Consider the following 17,968-nt stretch of genomic DNA (forward strand, 5'->3'; position numbering starts at 1 on the left):
TGATTTTTCTTGCCAAGAAATTGCATGTCACTTCTCTAGAGTCCTTCCAGAGGTAACAATGAAGGGTAAATCCAATCAAATCTTGATGGCTAGAGTTGGCCCTTTTAGGCATAAGGGAGTAGGTACCCCTTTGTATTCCAATCCAGTCTAAATTTAGTTAATTTTAGCCTCTGCAATGGAAGTCACTGTTCACAATGGACGCTGGCCACTTCATAGAACTGATTTCTACCAAACTATTTATTGGAAGGTTCTGAAACTGAAAAACAAAGCTATTACATTTTGGGCTTGATAAAGATCAAGGAAGTGATTCTTCAGAATGTCATTGTTAGTTATTTATAAAATTAATCCACTCGCTACTTGGTTTAATATGGTCCACAGACCTTTCCACCAAGATTTATGGTTCATGAACCAGAATGTTTTGAACTGTAGGGGGACTGCTTGTGAAGCATTTGAGCTGAATTGTTATGGTTTAGTGCAATAGGGAGTTGGAGTAAAGAAAGGTTAGTGGAGACTAACTTTCTTAATATGGACTTTTATTAAAATGCAAACTATGACTTCAGATTTTCATTGTAACTTATTTAGATGTCCAGCTTTATCAGACCTCCTGGTTAGGCATCTTGCATTTGTATTGTTACATTTTTAGATTACCCTGCTATACATTTAAATTTTACTTTTAAAGTGATACTAATAAACTACAGATTCTGTATTTGGTTTCCTGTACTTACCGATCCAGATACATGTGGGAATCTCATTTGTAATGCTAACTAGCCTCAGACTGTTCGCCATATGTAGGTTTCTATATGGCCAAAAATGAGGGAGGGAGTGGGAAACTAAATGAAAAAGATGTAGTTGATAGTGTTTAAATGGAGAAGCTTTTGTACCAGGCAAAGGAAGATCAATATGAATTTCTAATATTATAAAATGGACACTAGATGAGCATTGTATGATAAGCAGGACTTCAGCTACAGTATTTTTAAATGACAAGTGTGAAGTATCTTAATGCTCAAGATCTTTATTTTTGAGATTTTTGCTGTGCTTTTCATTACTCTTGCATACTGCATTAGACATTCTCTAACCATACTAAAAGCTGTGAAATTGAAAAAGGTTATGACTGCATATAATTTGATCAATCTTGAATAGAAGTCATAAACCACATTTTCCCCATGATTCTTAACATGATTTATTCTCTTGAGTTTAACACTATACCACTTGGGGGGACAGACTTGCATAATCAAATGAGTAAAGATTACTTCAATGAGATTTCCTAAATATTTCACAGTTTGTTAATGTATATGTCTGCAAACAAAGTTATGGCTATTGCTTGAGGATAGTGATTATATGTATATATGTGTATATATATATATATATATATATATATATATACATACAGACACATACTGTAAAATAAAGAAAACATTTGAAATTGTGTTTTTTTGTTGGTAAGTTCACACACTGCCTCTGGGGTGGTTGTCACATGTATTGCAGACTTCAGGTTTGCAAAAGGGATATCTGTCACAATTCTTTCCTGTGCTGACACTGGAGTACAGACCAATCTTGACAGCATCTTTTTACTCATTAACCTTTAGGTCCTTTTCAAAAGTTCATTCTCCCCCAAAAAAGGTTACATTTACTGTATTACAAGAATGGGCTTTGGGAGTTTAGGTCCGTAGTCCTGTCTGGAGCAGAAGCTATGACTAGATGCTTGTGTGGAATGTGCTTAGAGAACACAAAGCTGCATACAGTTCATTTAATTTAGAGGAAATTGAAACAGTTGCACAACAATCTTCTGGCACAGCTGAATGATGGATAGAAATCCAATTTTCACAACGAAGAAAGCAGCCTTCTCTTAAGAACACATGTAGTTGAACTTTGCAATCACAGGATTTGAAGGGAAAAGGTTTTGCTGCCCAGTTGTCATACAGCCATCAGCCCCTAGCTGAACAGGCTCGCACTGTCCTCCTTTTTGTAATGATGTCTCATTGACAACCATGCACAACTGCTGGTGCTCAAAATGCAGATAAGCTCGAGAGCGAGCAGCTGACCTGAAAACCTGCTACTTAAACCCTTGTCATCCCGTTCTGGGGAAGGAAAAAAAGCTAGGTTCATCCACAGTGCAGTAGTTCAGGAAAGAAACAAAAGCAAGAAAGCTGCCTCACACAACTCAACCCCAACTTTACAATGGAAAGGAAAGTCACAAACCTGCTTTTCATAACCATTCTGAAGAAAAATCCTACACTTTTCTACAACTTTCTACACACACACAATCATCTATAAATTAAAAAGAAAACATAAATTAATCGCACATTAGTCTCACACTAGAAAGCTTTGTAATGCCCCTCTTGCCATCTCCTCTATCACACCAAGTACAGTTCTAAATGATGTCAATTGTACAATAAATCTCTCTCTTTAAAAACCCTGAGAATGTAAAGGAATTAACAACTACCTTAAAAACAGACACAGTTGTCCGAACACACACAAACCTATCTTGTTCTTCCATAGACTGACACTGAAACACACTTCAAAATTAAATTCCAGAAGTGTTTGCTCTGAAAATATGTGAAGTTCTAGATCATCTTAAAGGTCTCCCCTATCCCGCTTTCTCAGGTGAAGCACACACACACACACACACTCCCAGGATGGTACAGCAATTATTCTCTTAGAAAGTCCAGAGAAAAGGCTGACCACATTAAAATGGCATAGTTATTAAAAACTGTTCAGAGAGGGGCTCAACAGCATCTAATCCTGAGCTTGAAACGGTACCACTTTCAGCTCTGGTACATCAAGAGAGTACAATTCTACTGGTGATCCAATAAATAAAAACAGCCGCCCCCTGGGAAAACAGGAAGCTGTGAGTGTTCCATGGGGTTTTCCTCTTCAGTCTTCAGGAATACTTAGTGTTGGAGATCTTCTTCCACAGGAGTGTCTTCAGGTTGTTGAGAACCAGGGAGTGGTGCACCTCCATCTGACTGGCCAGCCCACTGAGGGTGACACAAGTTCGTAGCTGCTTCTGCAAGTCCTCACGGAGTTCAGGCGGGGCACCGAACAGTAGGTAGTCTTGCAGGAGTCGGCAAACCTTGGCCAGGTTGGGCTGCACCACCTCGGTGTTGCACTGCTTGACCAGCTTGTCGCAGGTGGCCGTGCAGTCCTGGCCGTAGGTGCAGTCGCTGTTGTGCTCGCAGTGGCGGCCCTTCAGGTAGCCCCGCACAGCCATCTCGGAGGCCACGCTGCGCAGGTCGGCCATCTTGCAGTCATACTTGCTGTTGTAGCCCACGTGCCGGGGGCTGGCATCACACATGTAGAAGCTGCCGTAGGAGCCATGGAAGACCTCCTCCACAAACTCCAGCAGCCCGATCGTGATCTTGGCCCTCCGAGGCCAGGCCGGAGCCAACCACTGGTTCACGCTGAAGTGCAGGGCCGAGGGCACCAGCGGCTGCAGGTAGCGAGGGACCTCCAGCCTATAGAGGGAGCTGTGGGCAACCTGCTCGGTCACATACAGATCGCCGCAGAAGCCCAGCAATTTAGGGGTGTGTTCCTTCTCCTGCAGCGCCACCATGAGCAGGAACTCGTTGACCTGCAGCAGCGCCCACACAGACTTGGCCTCAGCCAGGGACACCTTCCCATCCTGGTTAACATCTGACAGAGAGATCACCCGGCCCACAAGGCTCCCCAGAGACGGCTGCTCACCAAGATTGGACTGGAGGAGGAAACGAACACAAACATTAGTATGAAATAGTTATGGGCCCCTTTAAACTCCTACTTGAGCAAAATCCGCTTCTATTATCTCTCTATTAGACCTTGTCTATCTATCAAATCTTGTCTTGTCTGTTGACCTCCTGAAACAGTGCAGACAATAGAATTCCCTCTGTTGTTCCCACAGCTAGACACCTGATTCTGAGCTGATTCAGCATTGTATTCAAGGTTGATTGCTGTGCTATTTAACTGCCACACTTGGTTATTCTTCATTTCTGTATTGCTACATTTGTCAATTACTCATTTAGCTGTCCTATATTTGTGCAGGGTCCACTCCCAACTGACATCCATCTGGCCTTGCAAAGTAAAACTTTCCCAGTTAAATGTCAATTGTGAAACGATTCTGTGTATGTAAACATTTCATTAGATCATTAATTTAATCACTAATGAAGCATGGATCCATCTTAGTATCATATCACAAGCCCAAAATTCCAGATGGAGTTTTGTTTACATCCAGAATCACTGACCCTCAGGAAGCTGTGAAGCATCTCTCGGAATTCATCCATGGAGGTCCCTCTGGTGGGTTTGTCAAAGAGCGTCATCTCCCTCCTGGGCGCCGAGTCTGGGCTGCCATCCCCTCGCAGGGTCTCCTCAATCCCACACTTGATTATCACCGGCTTATGCTTCCAAGATCCACTATAAACCTGCACTCCAAAAGAACAATTAGCCAGACTCCCTCACCTTACCTGTCTACAAATGCAGTTTTCACAGTCTTTTCAATTAAAATAAATCGATCTAGAGAATGTACACATTACACTACTTAATCAACCTGACTGACTGATTACCAAGGTTCAAGAGCTGTGTATGCCTCTCATATCTTACAAATCCAAACTGCAATGAATGTTGGCGCAGAGAAACAGAAACAATTTCAAATCTTGAAGGTCCAGAAAGTCGTTTTTCGTTTTTATTGGATTAAAACTAGATACCTAAGGTAAGATTAAGCAGAGGAGTAACAATGATCTACAGCCTGTTGCTCCTGACATGTAGAGTGTGTGTACCTGGTGTGAGGGAGTTGAGGACAGGCAGTGCTGTAACACCAACGTATTTTCTTCACAAAGAGCTTTACAGGAAGATCCAGAGATGATGCCTCTTCTGTAGTGATCACACTGAAGGGTACAAAACAAAGAAAAAAACACATAGTAAAATCACTTTTTCCTAGATCTATGAAAAGCATTGATGTGTCAACAATATTGTGATTGTTGTGCAAATTTAATATGGACTATTACTGACCTGGGGAGGCAGGATTTTAACAGTTTTCCTGACAGGGTCACTAAAGGTTAAACTTATATTCAGTGACATTCATATCTGATATGCTGTGTCAAAGTAAATTACATCATATACTGTATTCACTAAGTAGTGCTATAAATGTCTGAATGTGGGTGTCCATTTATTAAAAATTGTTGATCAAAACAATGCATGGATAGAAATATAAATGGATGGTTCTTCTGTTGTAAGGTGCATTTAATGCAATTATTACAGCAACACATATTTCCATTCAAGAATGTGCGGTCCAGATAAAAAATAAAAAAGTCACTTAACACTGGGGATAGATATATAAGGAAGTGTGTGAAGTAAGTGTACATAGATTTAAGGAAAACCACCTGAAAAAGTTCTACTTGAAAAGCAGACAATAGCAACGTTTGTGAATGCATCACTATTTTTAAACCAAAACTAGGATTTACCAATTCCCCCCTTGAAATTTAGCTGCTTAAATTAAAGGCATATTTTATTTCAATACTATTTTTTGTACAATTTCTACAAGTAAAATGGAGCGCAGACCTTGTTTGCTACACAAAGTGTGTACGCTTTGACTTCCTGCATTGTATTGTGTGGTTGCCATGGGGACCTGCTTTTTCCGTCTGTGCCGGAGTCCGACTCTGTGGGGCTGAATATCCAGCGGCAGTCGTCCAACAGAAATGGATATTTTAGCCCTAGCCAGCACAATGCACAAGGCTTCGGTAATTTGTTTTTATCTAGCCTTCCCTTGGGGGAGGGTTTACAGCAATGACAGAAGGCCCTGATCCTATTCGCTCTGCTGTAAGTGTGCATTACTGTTAACGATGTAGACAGGGTGCACCCTTCTCTTCCCCCCACATGACAGAGCAGGTTTAAATCTTTGTTCTTGTGCTTGCAGGCAAAGCAAAATGCCCTTGATCAGAAATAATAATAATAAAAACATATTGCAGGTTTTCTGCTTCTAAAGCAGCTGGATCACCTGTACGTCTGTGTTATGTCATGTATTCATTGCATAAGCTCTTATGTGTGTGCTTTTTTTTCTCACACTCTTTTGCTGTTTCTGCTTCAATTGCCTGAGAGAGGTTAGTGAAATTGGAGTGGAAATAACAATGCAGACCCACAGAGGACACCCCACACAGCAGAAAACTGGGGAAATTACTCACAACCATACCCTTACCTGTGATTTTGGCAAGCCAAGGTCAAGTGACTAAAAATGTATCCAGAAGCTTATTATTCACACAGTAGAGTTCCCTTTTCTGACCATTTTGACTGTTTCATGTGCTAACAAGTTTTAGCGTTTTGATTAACGAATCAAACGAACAAATTAACAAATGTATTGTTTCACTATGAGCCAAACAAAGGGCTGATTATTTAACCGTTGTGGTTGCAGCCCATTCGCAGACTCCCTGAAAGGTGATGAATGACCTACAACACACTTGGCTCCCTTCAAATGTTACCTAATGCTCAGATCTGAAGACATGAATACAGCCTCAAGCTTATAACACTGAAAACTGACAGGGAAACACGTTACCATTCCCAAGATCCATGAAATATTAAAGAAAAGGAGACGAAAGGTATTAAAACATGGGAGTAAAAAAGGACTACTTGTAAAATAAAGATAAATGAGACCTCATACATAATGAATATTCAATTTGTAAGTATTAGCATTGAAATTAGGTTATTATTAATAACTGCGGTTCTCTGTCCTGATGTCTGAATATTGAGATAAGGAGGCATAGACACAAACACACACACACATAAATATATAAATACATTTCACATTTAGTTTAATTGTCAGGAAGTGCTTTTTGTTAACTTAGGTACTTTCATTAGGACAGCTGTGTGAGAAAATATTTCACTTTACTGTAAGACGTTGCAAAGTCTGATTTGAGTCAGCAAAGCATGTCTTCTGCTTTCATGGCAGTTTTCAGGGTCCTTTGTCCTTTCAAAATCAGCCAACCAAGGAGTCTTATTTATCTTCTTCTTTTCTCATAGTTCTCTCTGCTTCAAGTGGCAGGTTATGCAGGAAATGTCAGTGAGGGGCAGAAATAGAACATTCACTGTGACTGAATGTTCCTGAGCACAGTGAGTGACAGTTATTATTGGGGGCATTGCAGAGGTTTAAATTAGCTGACATTTTGAGATTCGAACGAATTGAGCTAGAAGCAGCTTTAGTCACACTACCATAGCTCCAACATGTCTTTAAAGCTTAAATTAAAAAACAACAACTTTGAAACCTGGGACATTTTTTCAAAACAAAGCATTTGGGTGCATACTCTTGATAGACAGCCTAAGTAATTTTACGACAGTTAAATCAAAATGCGCAGTTGTACATCAGGAATTGTATCTAGCCAAAACTGGTACTTGGACTAATGAAGTTTACAATGTAAACACATCATATCTGTATTAACTGTAGGCATACTTTCCAGATAGAATATAATAGGGTAGATTAAATATAATTTGTATTTCCCATGCAGTGTGGAAGAGAAACATTTTCTTTGTATAGGAGCTGCCAAAGCAATTCAGCTATTCTATGGAGAGGCCGGAAGTGTAACAATAGAGTCAAAAAGAACCATCAGTACTATCATCAGAAGTACTTCTGCTTGGTTTGAAACTGACGTCAGGAGCACAAAGTAAGATAAGGACAGGAGGCTGTTTTGAATATTGGGATGACTTTGGCATTTCTGAAAAAACAAAATATTGTACAAGGTTTAGAATCGAAAGCAAGGAATGCACAGGCAATGTAATGGGGAAATAAAAACAGAGAATGACCACAGTTAAGGTGTCGTGTTCAGTATTGGGCATCGCACTCCTGCAAATGTCAGGACGGCACTGAAAAGAAAGCAGAGTGACAAATATAATTACAAGATTGAAAGAGAGGTGCTTCACAGAGAGGCAATTCCATAGCCTATAACCGAGAAAACCTTGTCATGATTTGAAGCAGGTCGAAAATTGCAAACCAACTTCTAGGAAATCAGGACCGGAGCGCCCTGATTGAAGTTCAGAGAAAAAACACAAAGACAGAAAATGCCGGGGGAAGGAATCTCTCTAACATGGTTTTAGAAATGGAATCCCCAGGATCCTTCCAAAAATGATCGATGAGCTCTGTGGATCAATAAGCTACGCGCAACCAAGCGTGATACGTGGGCTGAACGGTTTTCCTTTGTGTTCGATGAGAAAAACAGGGTAGGGGTCTGCGCTTGACACTGTACACACACACACGCCAGTGCTTCTAAAAAGCCACCTGTACCAGGAGCTCTTCTGCACAATGGCACTGCTCTGCAATAAGCCACTGACCGCCAGCTCGACAATTGCCTGGCAGAAATTGACAAAACAAAGCAAAAACCAAAAAGGCAAAGAATTTCCAACAGACAGGCGGATTATTGTGTGAAGGCACGACCTGAAAAGCTCAGCTGTCTTTCCACACACCTCATAGCCAAAGGAGAGACCCTAGCTGTAGGTCTGGGGCCTTTTTCATCACTCTTGTATGATAATGTCATTAATCCACTGTAACCTGAGCACAGGCCCTGTGAAGCAGCCTGCTTCCCCTCCCTGCAAGGAGCAGGACGTAAAAGGGGGATAAATCTGTAATGAGAAACGAATGAGGCGGACAAGCTTAACTATTAAATTCTTCATGATACACTATAATGACCACTGCAAAGACAAATACCAGCAATTACACTATCGTCAGCCGAGTTAATGGCTTTTTAAATGCGCACCGTCAAATTTCTGTGACCCATAGCGGACCCACGCAGAAAACATTTATCCGAGTCCTGTTTGCCAGGCATTGTGGTAACCTATAATGCAGGGGGGAAATGTTTCACTGTGTAAATGTGTGAACAAACTTTGCGGCTGAACTTCTTCTCAGTTCCCATTTCTATTTAATGCTCTGATGGTATTGGCTCTAAAGAAGGTACTGAGATTATAGAAGCTCTCTTACTAAGTAACTGTTGCTGGTAACCTAGCCTCTGTAGTATTAAAGACACCGTTGCACTTGCAGCAATGCTTTGCAAGCTGTGTGGTCATATTGTGATACAATATAAGGTATCCTCATGTTTATTGTGTTACATCTGGCACTGTCAATGGATTCAGACCAAGCCCATCTCCAGATGTGGACAGGACGTGACTGTTCATGTAACAGGATGTGGCATCCCAAGTTGTTTTAGTTTTTTTATAATTTCTTACTTACCGCTGAGGCTGTGGTAATCCAACATCAAAGCAGAACGCTGGGTTTTCACAATAGAATTGGAAATGAGTGCTCGAGGATGCCTTTTAATCTGTGAGGAAAGCTTTTATAGTGTTTATTTATTCCACGTCTTGAAGGTGAAACAAGAAAAGCTTTTAGCAGAGGATTAGCAAATAAAATTAGAACCTGCTGTGTGTTGAGAACATGATTCATCTCCCGTCTCCTCAGACAACAAACAAGAGCATGCAGATGAGATGCCAGCCGAAGCAGAGAGCCGGTGTGCTGTGACCATCACAGGCCCTGTCATCCCAGAGCTACACTGCCTTCAAGCTTTGAGGCACACTCGGTGGATTGGGAGACATAGCAGGGAGGGCAGTACAATGACATCCGGAGAAAAGGAGGTAAAAGGCATGTGAAACATCACATGGACTCCAGCTATGTATGTGGTTTTTATAATTGCTCACCCCTTCAAATAAAACGAAGGAAAGAAAATGTGCAAATATGCTGTGTAATATCTCAGTGTGTCATTGACAGTTTACAGCAGGGGAAAAGTGAATATCTTGTGTGTGTTTGTGTATGTTATATATGTTTTCTTTTGTTACTTCTGCTTTGGTTATTATTGGCCAGACTATCAGACCCTTCTAGTAAGAAAAGAAAAGAAAAAAGAAAATAAATCTGAACAATCAGGAAGGTGTAGGGGATACTTCATGTGCTGCACCCTCTTCCCCAATAGGGTTCAGAGCCCTGTGATTAATATTTCCATCACAACTCCAGTTAGTGAATATTGTGGCATAAAGACTAGAGAAAAGTCCAACCGAACATGTACAATGGACTGTGTAAGAAGTAAGACAGAATTACAGGAGAACAGCACATGAGACAAAGTACTCCTTTAGAGGGTAAATCCACTTACTATTATCATTTGGCAGACATGTCCACGACACAGCTCAGAGTAGGATGAATAATGCATGTAGACAGCCCAGCTCCCTACGAAAATACCCAGCCAAGCCAGAAACAGGTACTTCACCTTGATCGCAGGCAGACGGCTCTAGCAGAGAGAGATAGAGACAAACAGGGAATTAGTAGGAGCTGTGCTGTAACAGATCATTTCAACAGCCCCAAAGGAAACCCCATAATTTGCACTTCTGTGAATGGGTATTTTAAGTGCCACACCAACACCATGCACCACAAAAAGACTGTCATTAAAAAAGAAAATCCTGCATTGAATTGAAAACCAGAATCTTATGGTAATTCCACCCCTTACAATAGTAAACTCACACAGGAAGCCAGGAAAGGATCATGGACATCCTTTAAATGTATTTTTCTGTACTGAATTATATTTGTTTAAAAAACAGGGGTAGAGGTAAAAGAGCCCCAGAGCTAGCAGAACGAAGAAAGTCGCTAGGTTAGCACCCACACTCCAAATCATAAACAGGCAAAACACATAGATAACACATAATTCAATCAAAACACAGTCTTTTGTTTTCAGTGGTGGAGTTAAAACACGGTGAAAGTGGAGTCTTTAAAGTAAGAGCGTCGTACATGTTTACAGTAATTGCAGACTGTTGACAGTAGCCAATAATTTGAATGCCACTTTTTCCAGGATTGCTTTATGGAGTCAAACACGGACATTTCTGACCCTGCTCTTTCTTAATGTCAGTTATTTCATCATAAAGAACAACCTGGTGTGAACTCTCAGCGGGTGGGTGTTAAATCAGCCAAGCTCCGAGTCAATATTACAAATACTTCCCATGACACACACAATTCATTTTGCAGCATATAGCAATAACCTTGTGATAGACGCCCTCTGGCAGGTTCCCTTTGATGAGATCCTGAACAAAATCTAATCAGTACCTCCTTGGTATAAAAAGTAATTAAATTTGGAGAAAGTCAATTCAGCTATTTAAGCAACCGAAGTAGAAGGGTTTAGTAAACCGTAAATACATCCATATCAATAATATGTAAAATCTTATATCACAGAAAACAGTCACACTGAAAGGAAAAATGACATGCACTCCCTACAGCAAAGCTTTCGATTGGTGCGTCCGGTATCATGGTGAAAAATGGTTGAAGGCTTTTTCTTAAAGATATTTCTAAGACATTTTCTCTTTCCTTTCCTTTATTTATTGTAGGAATCAAACAATACTGAACAGAGATAGGTCAAACTATATTTAAAAAGACGTTTGATGTTAATGGTCCTCACTTTGGTAAAAATAAGAGTTAGGCTGTTCTAAATCTGTGTTACATTCAGATGCAAATTAAATATCCAGTTATGTAATTTAAGAAGAAAATCAGCTTGGGGGGGTGACTAAAAAAAACCTGTCTACGCATAGTGAATTACTGTCCTAGACAACCCTTTGTTCTAATGTTCTTATGTTCTTTACAAATCAGGAAAATGAATCATAACTGCGGCAGCTTATACTCAGAAACCACGATAGGTATGAAACCAAAACGAGCCTCAACTACACATTTTATGATTGGCAATCTACTTGAAGTCACCACAGGTAATTGTATATGTTTTAATGACACACACACATAAAACTCTGCATAGGCAAATCAATAGAGGACACTCCATATAGCGGCCCACGTTGTGAGAAGCAACGACTTTTCTGAAGGACAGAACATCCAGGCCTCTGTTCCCGTGTGTGTCGGGGTCAGTGGCTACTGGGAGTGCTGTGTGTCGTCTGTTAAGGCTTTCGAGGACAGCCCGGGGAATGACTTTTCCTTCAGTGACTGACCGTTCCAGAGAGACAAAGCGGAAGCAGGGGGCGCAGATGCCACTGTTCCTCCTCCATGCCCAGCCATGCAGAAGGAGTCCTCTGCTTCTGTTCCACTAATTAATCACAACTGACCTGGTCTGCAAAAAACACGGAAACTCTGACATATACCCATACACCTCCTTCGGCCTCAAAGCTTTTCACTCCCTGATCACATTCCAACATAATTTGTCAAATCATAGATTAATTCAAACTGGGTTAGGAGGCAAGTTATTTTTTATTTTTATTTTTTAAAACACATTCCCCTTCATGACTGGATCTCCACAATTTAAAAGCAGCCATGTCAAAAGCAGGGGAATGCAGTCTTTCCCAAAAATATATTCCAAAAATGTGTTCCAAAACAAATCTCCACCAACATTTAAAATAATAATAGATTCATATTAAAGTCATAAATTGATAATATACATCATAAAATGCCTACACTACCAGGGTTCTGACAAATGTTGGCAAAGTATCTAAGAAATCCACTTCTAATATTCTTATATTGTCAGTATCAGGGAAAGACTGAGATACTGACCTCTCCACTGTTGACCCTGGGGGATACATTCAGTCATATGCCTTTCACAGTTCAATCCTTCAGCCGCAAGCTACTGACAAATGTGTATTTGATCTGACATTCATTGTTTTTCAAAGGCCTCAGACTGGACAGCTGTTCTTCAGCATCAAACTAGTCTATGTAATCAATAGAAACTGTATAGTAAACATTCTTAATTCCACTGGTATCATTATTAGTTTGGGGATTGCAATTTCATGGCATAAAGATGTCTTTGCTCAATGTACAGCCACCATGGATATGTAACATAAAGACTGAGAAATATTTCAGAGGCTGGAATATTAAAACTCTTGCACAGCGAATCAATGATGAAATAACAGACAACCCATTCAAACTATTTGAATCAATATACTTTGTTTCTAAAGGGAACTGTGTGACAAAGAACGATATTATTCTCTGCATGCCAAAAACTGGGCAGAAATTAATGATTTATTGCCAAGCAATAAACCTTGTATAAAAAATCATAGGCAGTGCACTTTTACCTACTGGTATTTTTTCACATCTTTACAGAAGGAAATCCTCTGAAAATAAAAACAAAACACTAAACACACACAGCTGGTTTCACAGACATCAGTTAGTATTAGTGAGTACCCCAGCTAAAATAACATGGGGTAGTGCAAGACCAGCACTAGTCTGTGTCTGTGAAACCAGCCCAGAGACAATAATTACCTTCCTGTCACAATATGACCTAGAAAAATGAACACTTTATATGAAGAAGAAGAAAAAAAAACAGACAAGGGCTATATATGAAAAGCTGTATAAGGCTCACGATTATAAGGGTGTTTTTAAAAAAACACATCTGTAGCATCAATGAAGCCACTAGCTTAACATCGATAACCCTTCTCAAAGCAAAACACATTGGATGAAAGGAAGCAAGAGACATGTGAAAGGTGATAACCACATAACCACATCAGACGGTGTAACCTGAATCCCAAATTCTACTATATAGACCAGAGGCTTGGCACACTAACAGTATCAGTCAAAACTGAAAACCTTATCATTTAAAGTGTCAGCTACTAATAGTAAAGTGCAATCTGTTTTTATATTTGATTTAAGGAAGAGTATTTAGATTCCATTTCATTTTTCAAAAGTATTTTTGTTCCACTCTGCACATCGTTTCTATTCTGCTGTGTAATCAAAGCTCAGGAGAGCTTATGGCGTGAGGTACCTTATCTTATTTGCATGAGCAGACAATTGCAAAATGCAAACCTTCCGCGTGCCATTTCACTTTATTATGGGCCTAGGTTATTTTGGAGTGGAAATAATCATGACAAAATTAACCAGCATGCCAAAGTTCCCAAATTCTCACTTTTCCTTATTTACCTTTGCACTAGATGAGATTTAAGTAATTTCATATTACATGGAAACGAAGCTTGTAAAGGCAACAAAAGAGCAATTCTGATAGAGATGTTCAGGAAGAATGTGCACTACTGTTCTGTTTTCATGCTGCAAGGTCACACCTCCTTGCATTACCACCACCCTGAACAGGTTACAGAAATTCTAATTATGATCTGTGAGACATGCCCCCCAAGGTCAAGGTTTTCAGACAGTACTTGTAATATTAGTAATTTACTATAGCACTTTACAACGTTTTATCATACTTCTTGCAACATTTTATCATACTTCTTGCATTACTGGTACTCATATTATTTTGATTTCCCCTATGCTCCCTTTCCCTTAGCACTTGACTGTGACCTAACATCTTGTCTGCACTCGGCTTTTACAATCCAGGATGTAAGACCTCCTTTATTGTATTCACTTGTGTAAATTGGAATTTGTAAAATGTATTATGCTTTGAATTGCACTGTATTTTGTACATTTGAATTTGTAATGTTGTATGCCTTGTACTGAACTGTATTTTTGCACTTTGTATTGCATTATAATAATAATAATAATAATAATAATAATAATAATAATAATAATAATAAGGTTGGTTTGAAAGAACAATGTGGAGACAATAACAAATACAATCCTTTTCCACAGTACTAGAGATGAAGACGTATTTTTTACTCTCCTGTACACAATAACTTCAGAAGGGGCTGTAAATTGTCACGAAAGTACAATGGGTGTATAACAATCTAATTTAACCAATCAGCCACCGTCTTATCACAGTATTTCTCCACACAAGCTTGATGCAGATACACAGACATTGTCATATACAGGTACCCTGACACCCTTTGGACAGGCATGATTAGAAATCAAAATGGAAAAATGCACGCTTCACTGACTATCAGCAAAATGCATCTGATGAAAGGACACTATACCCAGGCTGGTTCAATACTCCCGGCTGTGGAAACCCAAATCTAGTGCAATATGGTAACATGAAGCATCACAGTATGAACCATCCACTATGACTGTCAAGTCAAAAATGAAATCCCAACGAGAAGTGCTCCAAACCTCAGTATATCGTGGAGTTTCTGGAATTGCTATAAAACAACTGACTTGGCATATCTAGACATTCACTTGTTTTCCTGCCAAAACTAGCGATTTATTAGTACTGGTTTATTGCATTGGTACAGAATAACTTGATATAACACATTTAAGATCTTGCGTGGTTCCCACTAACCTAAACACAGCGTTAAGCTTCATCCCATATTCACCTATGTTCCCCAGGCACATAGCAGGCACATACACCATGGCCTTCAGCACCACACATCTCTTGTGTTTGGGAATACGCCCTAATCTTCATGATCACAGCATACTGTATACATGTTTTTTTTCCAAAACAAATTCAAAGCAAAAGGTCTTAATGATCCAGTCAGTGGTGGATCTTCAATTACAACCTCAACATGCAACCAGATGCATAATTTCAGGAAAGCATCCATTAAATGTCTCCCTCCAAAACACACACAGTTTTGCACGGAAAATACTTAGGGAGGACTGTCGCTGATCATTCGGGTGACTTGATCATTTATTTGGCTATGACTGCAGCCATGCTGGTGTCAACTCAACTTTGATGTTGATGTATTTCTCGTGATAATACTGTAATCGCGTGCACATCTATAGTACAGGGAAGTAATGGGACATGTTGGTCCAATGTCAAAGTGTAGGTTATGCAATCCAATCATACATTGCATGCACTGGCTTTGCGAAAGAGGTGAACTGCATAATACATTGATGTACAGAAGCAATACATTATTGATTGGATGGATACAATGTGCCAGTTTATAAAGCTGACCCACTTTGAAAACTCAAAGGCCAATGAGACACAAATACCTGCCACTGCAAAACACATTTTAAGATTCAAGCTGAAAATAATAATAATAATAATAATAATAATAATAATAATAATAATAATAACCTTTAATTTTTTGGGCTGGCAGTCAGGTTAATCAATTTAAAGTAGAAATAAACCCATGTATGGAACATGTTATGACAATGTGACCCCATTTTACTTTATTTTAAAAGAGAATTGATTGACGAGGCTTAAAAACATCATTCTTGCTTTATGTTACACCGTACACTATTATGTCCATTACATTTAGATACAGAGCACTGTATCTTATCAAATTTCATCATCATACTGATATGGATACTGTATCTGTCTCAAGTTGACTTAGTGATGCCAGAGGAAAAAGGCCCTCCGTGTAAAATAAATATGTCATGATTTCTAAGGGTGACAAGTTACTCTTGTTAACTCCACTTTTACTGATAGTAAATGACATATGTTTCGTAACCAATTGGACCACAGCTGCCCAATCTATGATTCAATGTCTCCTGCAGGGCACCACTTGCCATTTCAATGGACGTTCATGTATGTAGGCATGTATGCATGTATATACCGTCACATTGCAAAGGTTGTTTTGTATCTAAGCATGTATGCATGTATATACCATCACATTGAAAAGGTTGCTTATCCGTGCTTTACATTTGTAACCGATCAAATCCACACCTTCAGTACACAATTGGCATGGAGCCTTAAAAGGAAGCTAGTGAAAGACCACAGCTTTTGTATGCTTGGGAAGCAGATCTTGTCATCAAATGGCGAAGCAGAATTATTACAAATCATAACTGTCCTGATGAAAGGCTGAAATCAATATAGCTACTTTGGTTGCACTGCAGCTGCGGTGGCAAATCCTCTTGGAGCGCAACCCCGGTCCCCTTATCTAGCCAGCAGATAGGAAACAAGCCTGGTTCCCTTATTGCAAATGAGAGGCTGCTGTGAAAGGTGCATCACAGCTCAGATCAACTCTGCTTACCTGCAACCCTTTGGACAGGGGGCAAAACAGCACCAGATGCACCAGTCTCCGTAAACTCCGCATCATCTTGGGCTGTCCGGAAAACATAAAGCGTCCTCCGCTGCTGCAGATCCAGAGGATGGTCGTCAAATCAGTGTCGCTCCAGTATCCTCCTGGTGTAACACATCCTGCTGCAGCGGCCACGCAAGACACGCTTCAGCATCATCCGATTCCGCCAAGATGTTTCAAATGCACACGTAGGTGAAGGTAAATCTCCTCTAAGCCGTGCATGTGTCTTGCAAGGTCTATACACAAGACGATGTGACGGAAATCGTGTGCAGGCAGGGTCTCATTGCCTCTCGTAGCACTGCCACGCATAAAACACACACACACACACAAATGTAATGCACGATCAACTCGCACTGCGTTTTGCAAACAACTAATTACAAATCATTCATGCTGGTGAATGCAAAAATGCTGCAAGCTGTCAAGTGAGAAAGTGCTACGTCGCTTCTCATAGGAGATATTTCGTCCACGGAGCAAACGGGAAATGAGTTTCTGTGAATGCTCTCGCAATGCTGTGTTTGTAGGGACTGATGCTGCAGAGCTCGGGCTGCTATGGGCTGCGCTGCTGGGAATAAGAGTAGGCATGGGCTTTAATAAAAGGGGATGCGACACTCGGGCAGGCGTTTTGTCGCCCTCCGACAGAAAAGCAAGGCGCGATCACTTGAAAACAAGAAGGGAGTGATACATTGAATATGATACTGGAATGAATCTGAGATCGAGCAAGATGCATATAGGCAGCAGGGGGAGGGGGGTACACGTTTGTTAATACTGGCAACACCTTCATCAATCGTGGGGAACAAAAGGTTTACATTTGATTCTCAATCTAATCCAGTCATTACAATATATATTCCTGTTTTTTTCCTACATGGGGAGTTCTGTTTGGAACGTTTTATGTATGGAAAGAATCGTGTCTATTGTAAACATTGAAAATAAAATAACGATTTTTTTTTTGTTTGTTTTTAATGGGCATTACTCTTCTTTTTATGTATGGTTTGCTTAATTTAAATCAAAGAGACACATTGGAAAATCACAAATGGTATTATATCATGAGTTGAGCTTTTGGTAGGGATGCCTGTTTTCTGTGAATTCCTGAACATTTGCTTCCTAAGATACTGACCCCAGCCGTGACAGTCTTTTTATTCTCCTGCCAAAATGCAAGGTTTCTCTTTGGCCTAATCCTCTCAGTTTACTCACCACCTTGAGTTTGCTAATGCGTCCTGATGGA

General features: G+C 40.0%; 1 protein-coding gene across 1 annotated transcript; it reads right to left on the reverse strand.

The window, feature by feature from the left end:
* Positions 1–1,164: 1,164 nt before the first annotated feature.
* Positions 1,165–17,276, reverse strand: dipk1b (divergent protein kinase domain 1B). Its single transcript, XM_066712997.1, has 5 exons — positions 16,699–17,276; positions 10,083–10,217; positions 4,749–4,856; positions 4,218–4,394; positions 1,165–3,694 (listed from the first exon to the last, which is right to left on the reverse strand). Exons 1-5 carry the CDS (start codon positions 16,783–16,785, stop codon positions 2,882–2,884), a joined length of 1,320 nt encoding a protein of 439 aa, XP_066569094.1. The 5' UTR covers positions 16,786–17,276; the 3' UTR covers positions 1,165–2,881.
* Positions 17,277–17,968: the final 692 nt, after the last annotated feature.

Source organism: Amia ocellicauda, chromosome 9 (genome assembly GCF_036373705.1).
Source record: "Amia ocellicauda isolate fAmiCal2 chromosome 9, fAmiCal2.hap1, whole genome shotgun sequence".
Taxonomy (NCBI): Eukaryota; Metazoa; Chordata; class Actinopteri; order Amiiformes; family Amiidae; genus Amia; species Amia ocellicauda.

Bases quoted from the DNA above. Each gene is read 5' to 3' on its own strand.
- dipk1b (XM_066712997.1), bottom strand. From the start codon at position 16,785: ATGTTTTCCGGACAGCCCAAGATGATGCGGAGTTTACGGAGACTGGTG. The intron at 4,395-4,748 runs GTACACACACTC...TTTGGAGTGCAG, and splicing joins CCTCAACTCCCTCACACCAG to GTTTATAGTGGATCTTGGAA. The intron at 3,695-4,217 runs GTCAGTGATTCT...TTCCTCCTCCAG, and splicing joins TGCTTCACAGCTTCCTGAGG to TCCAATCTTGGTGAGCAGCC.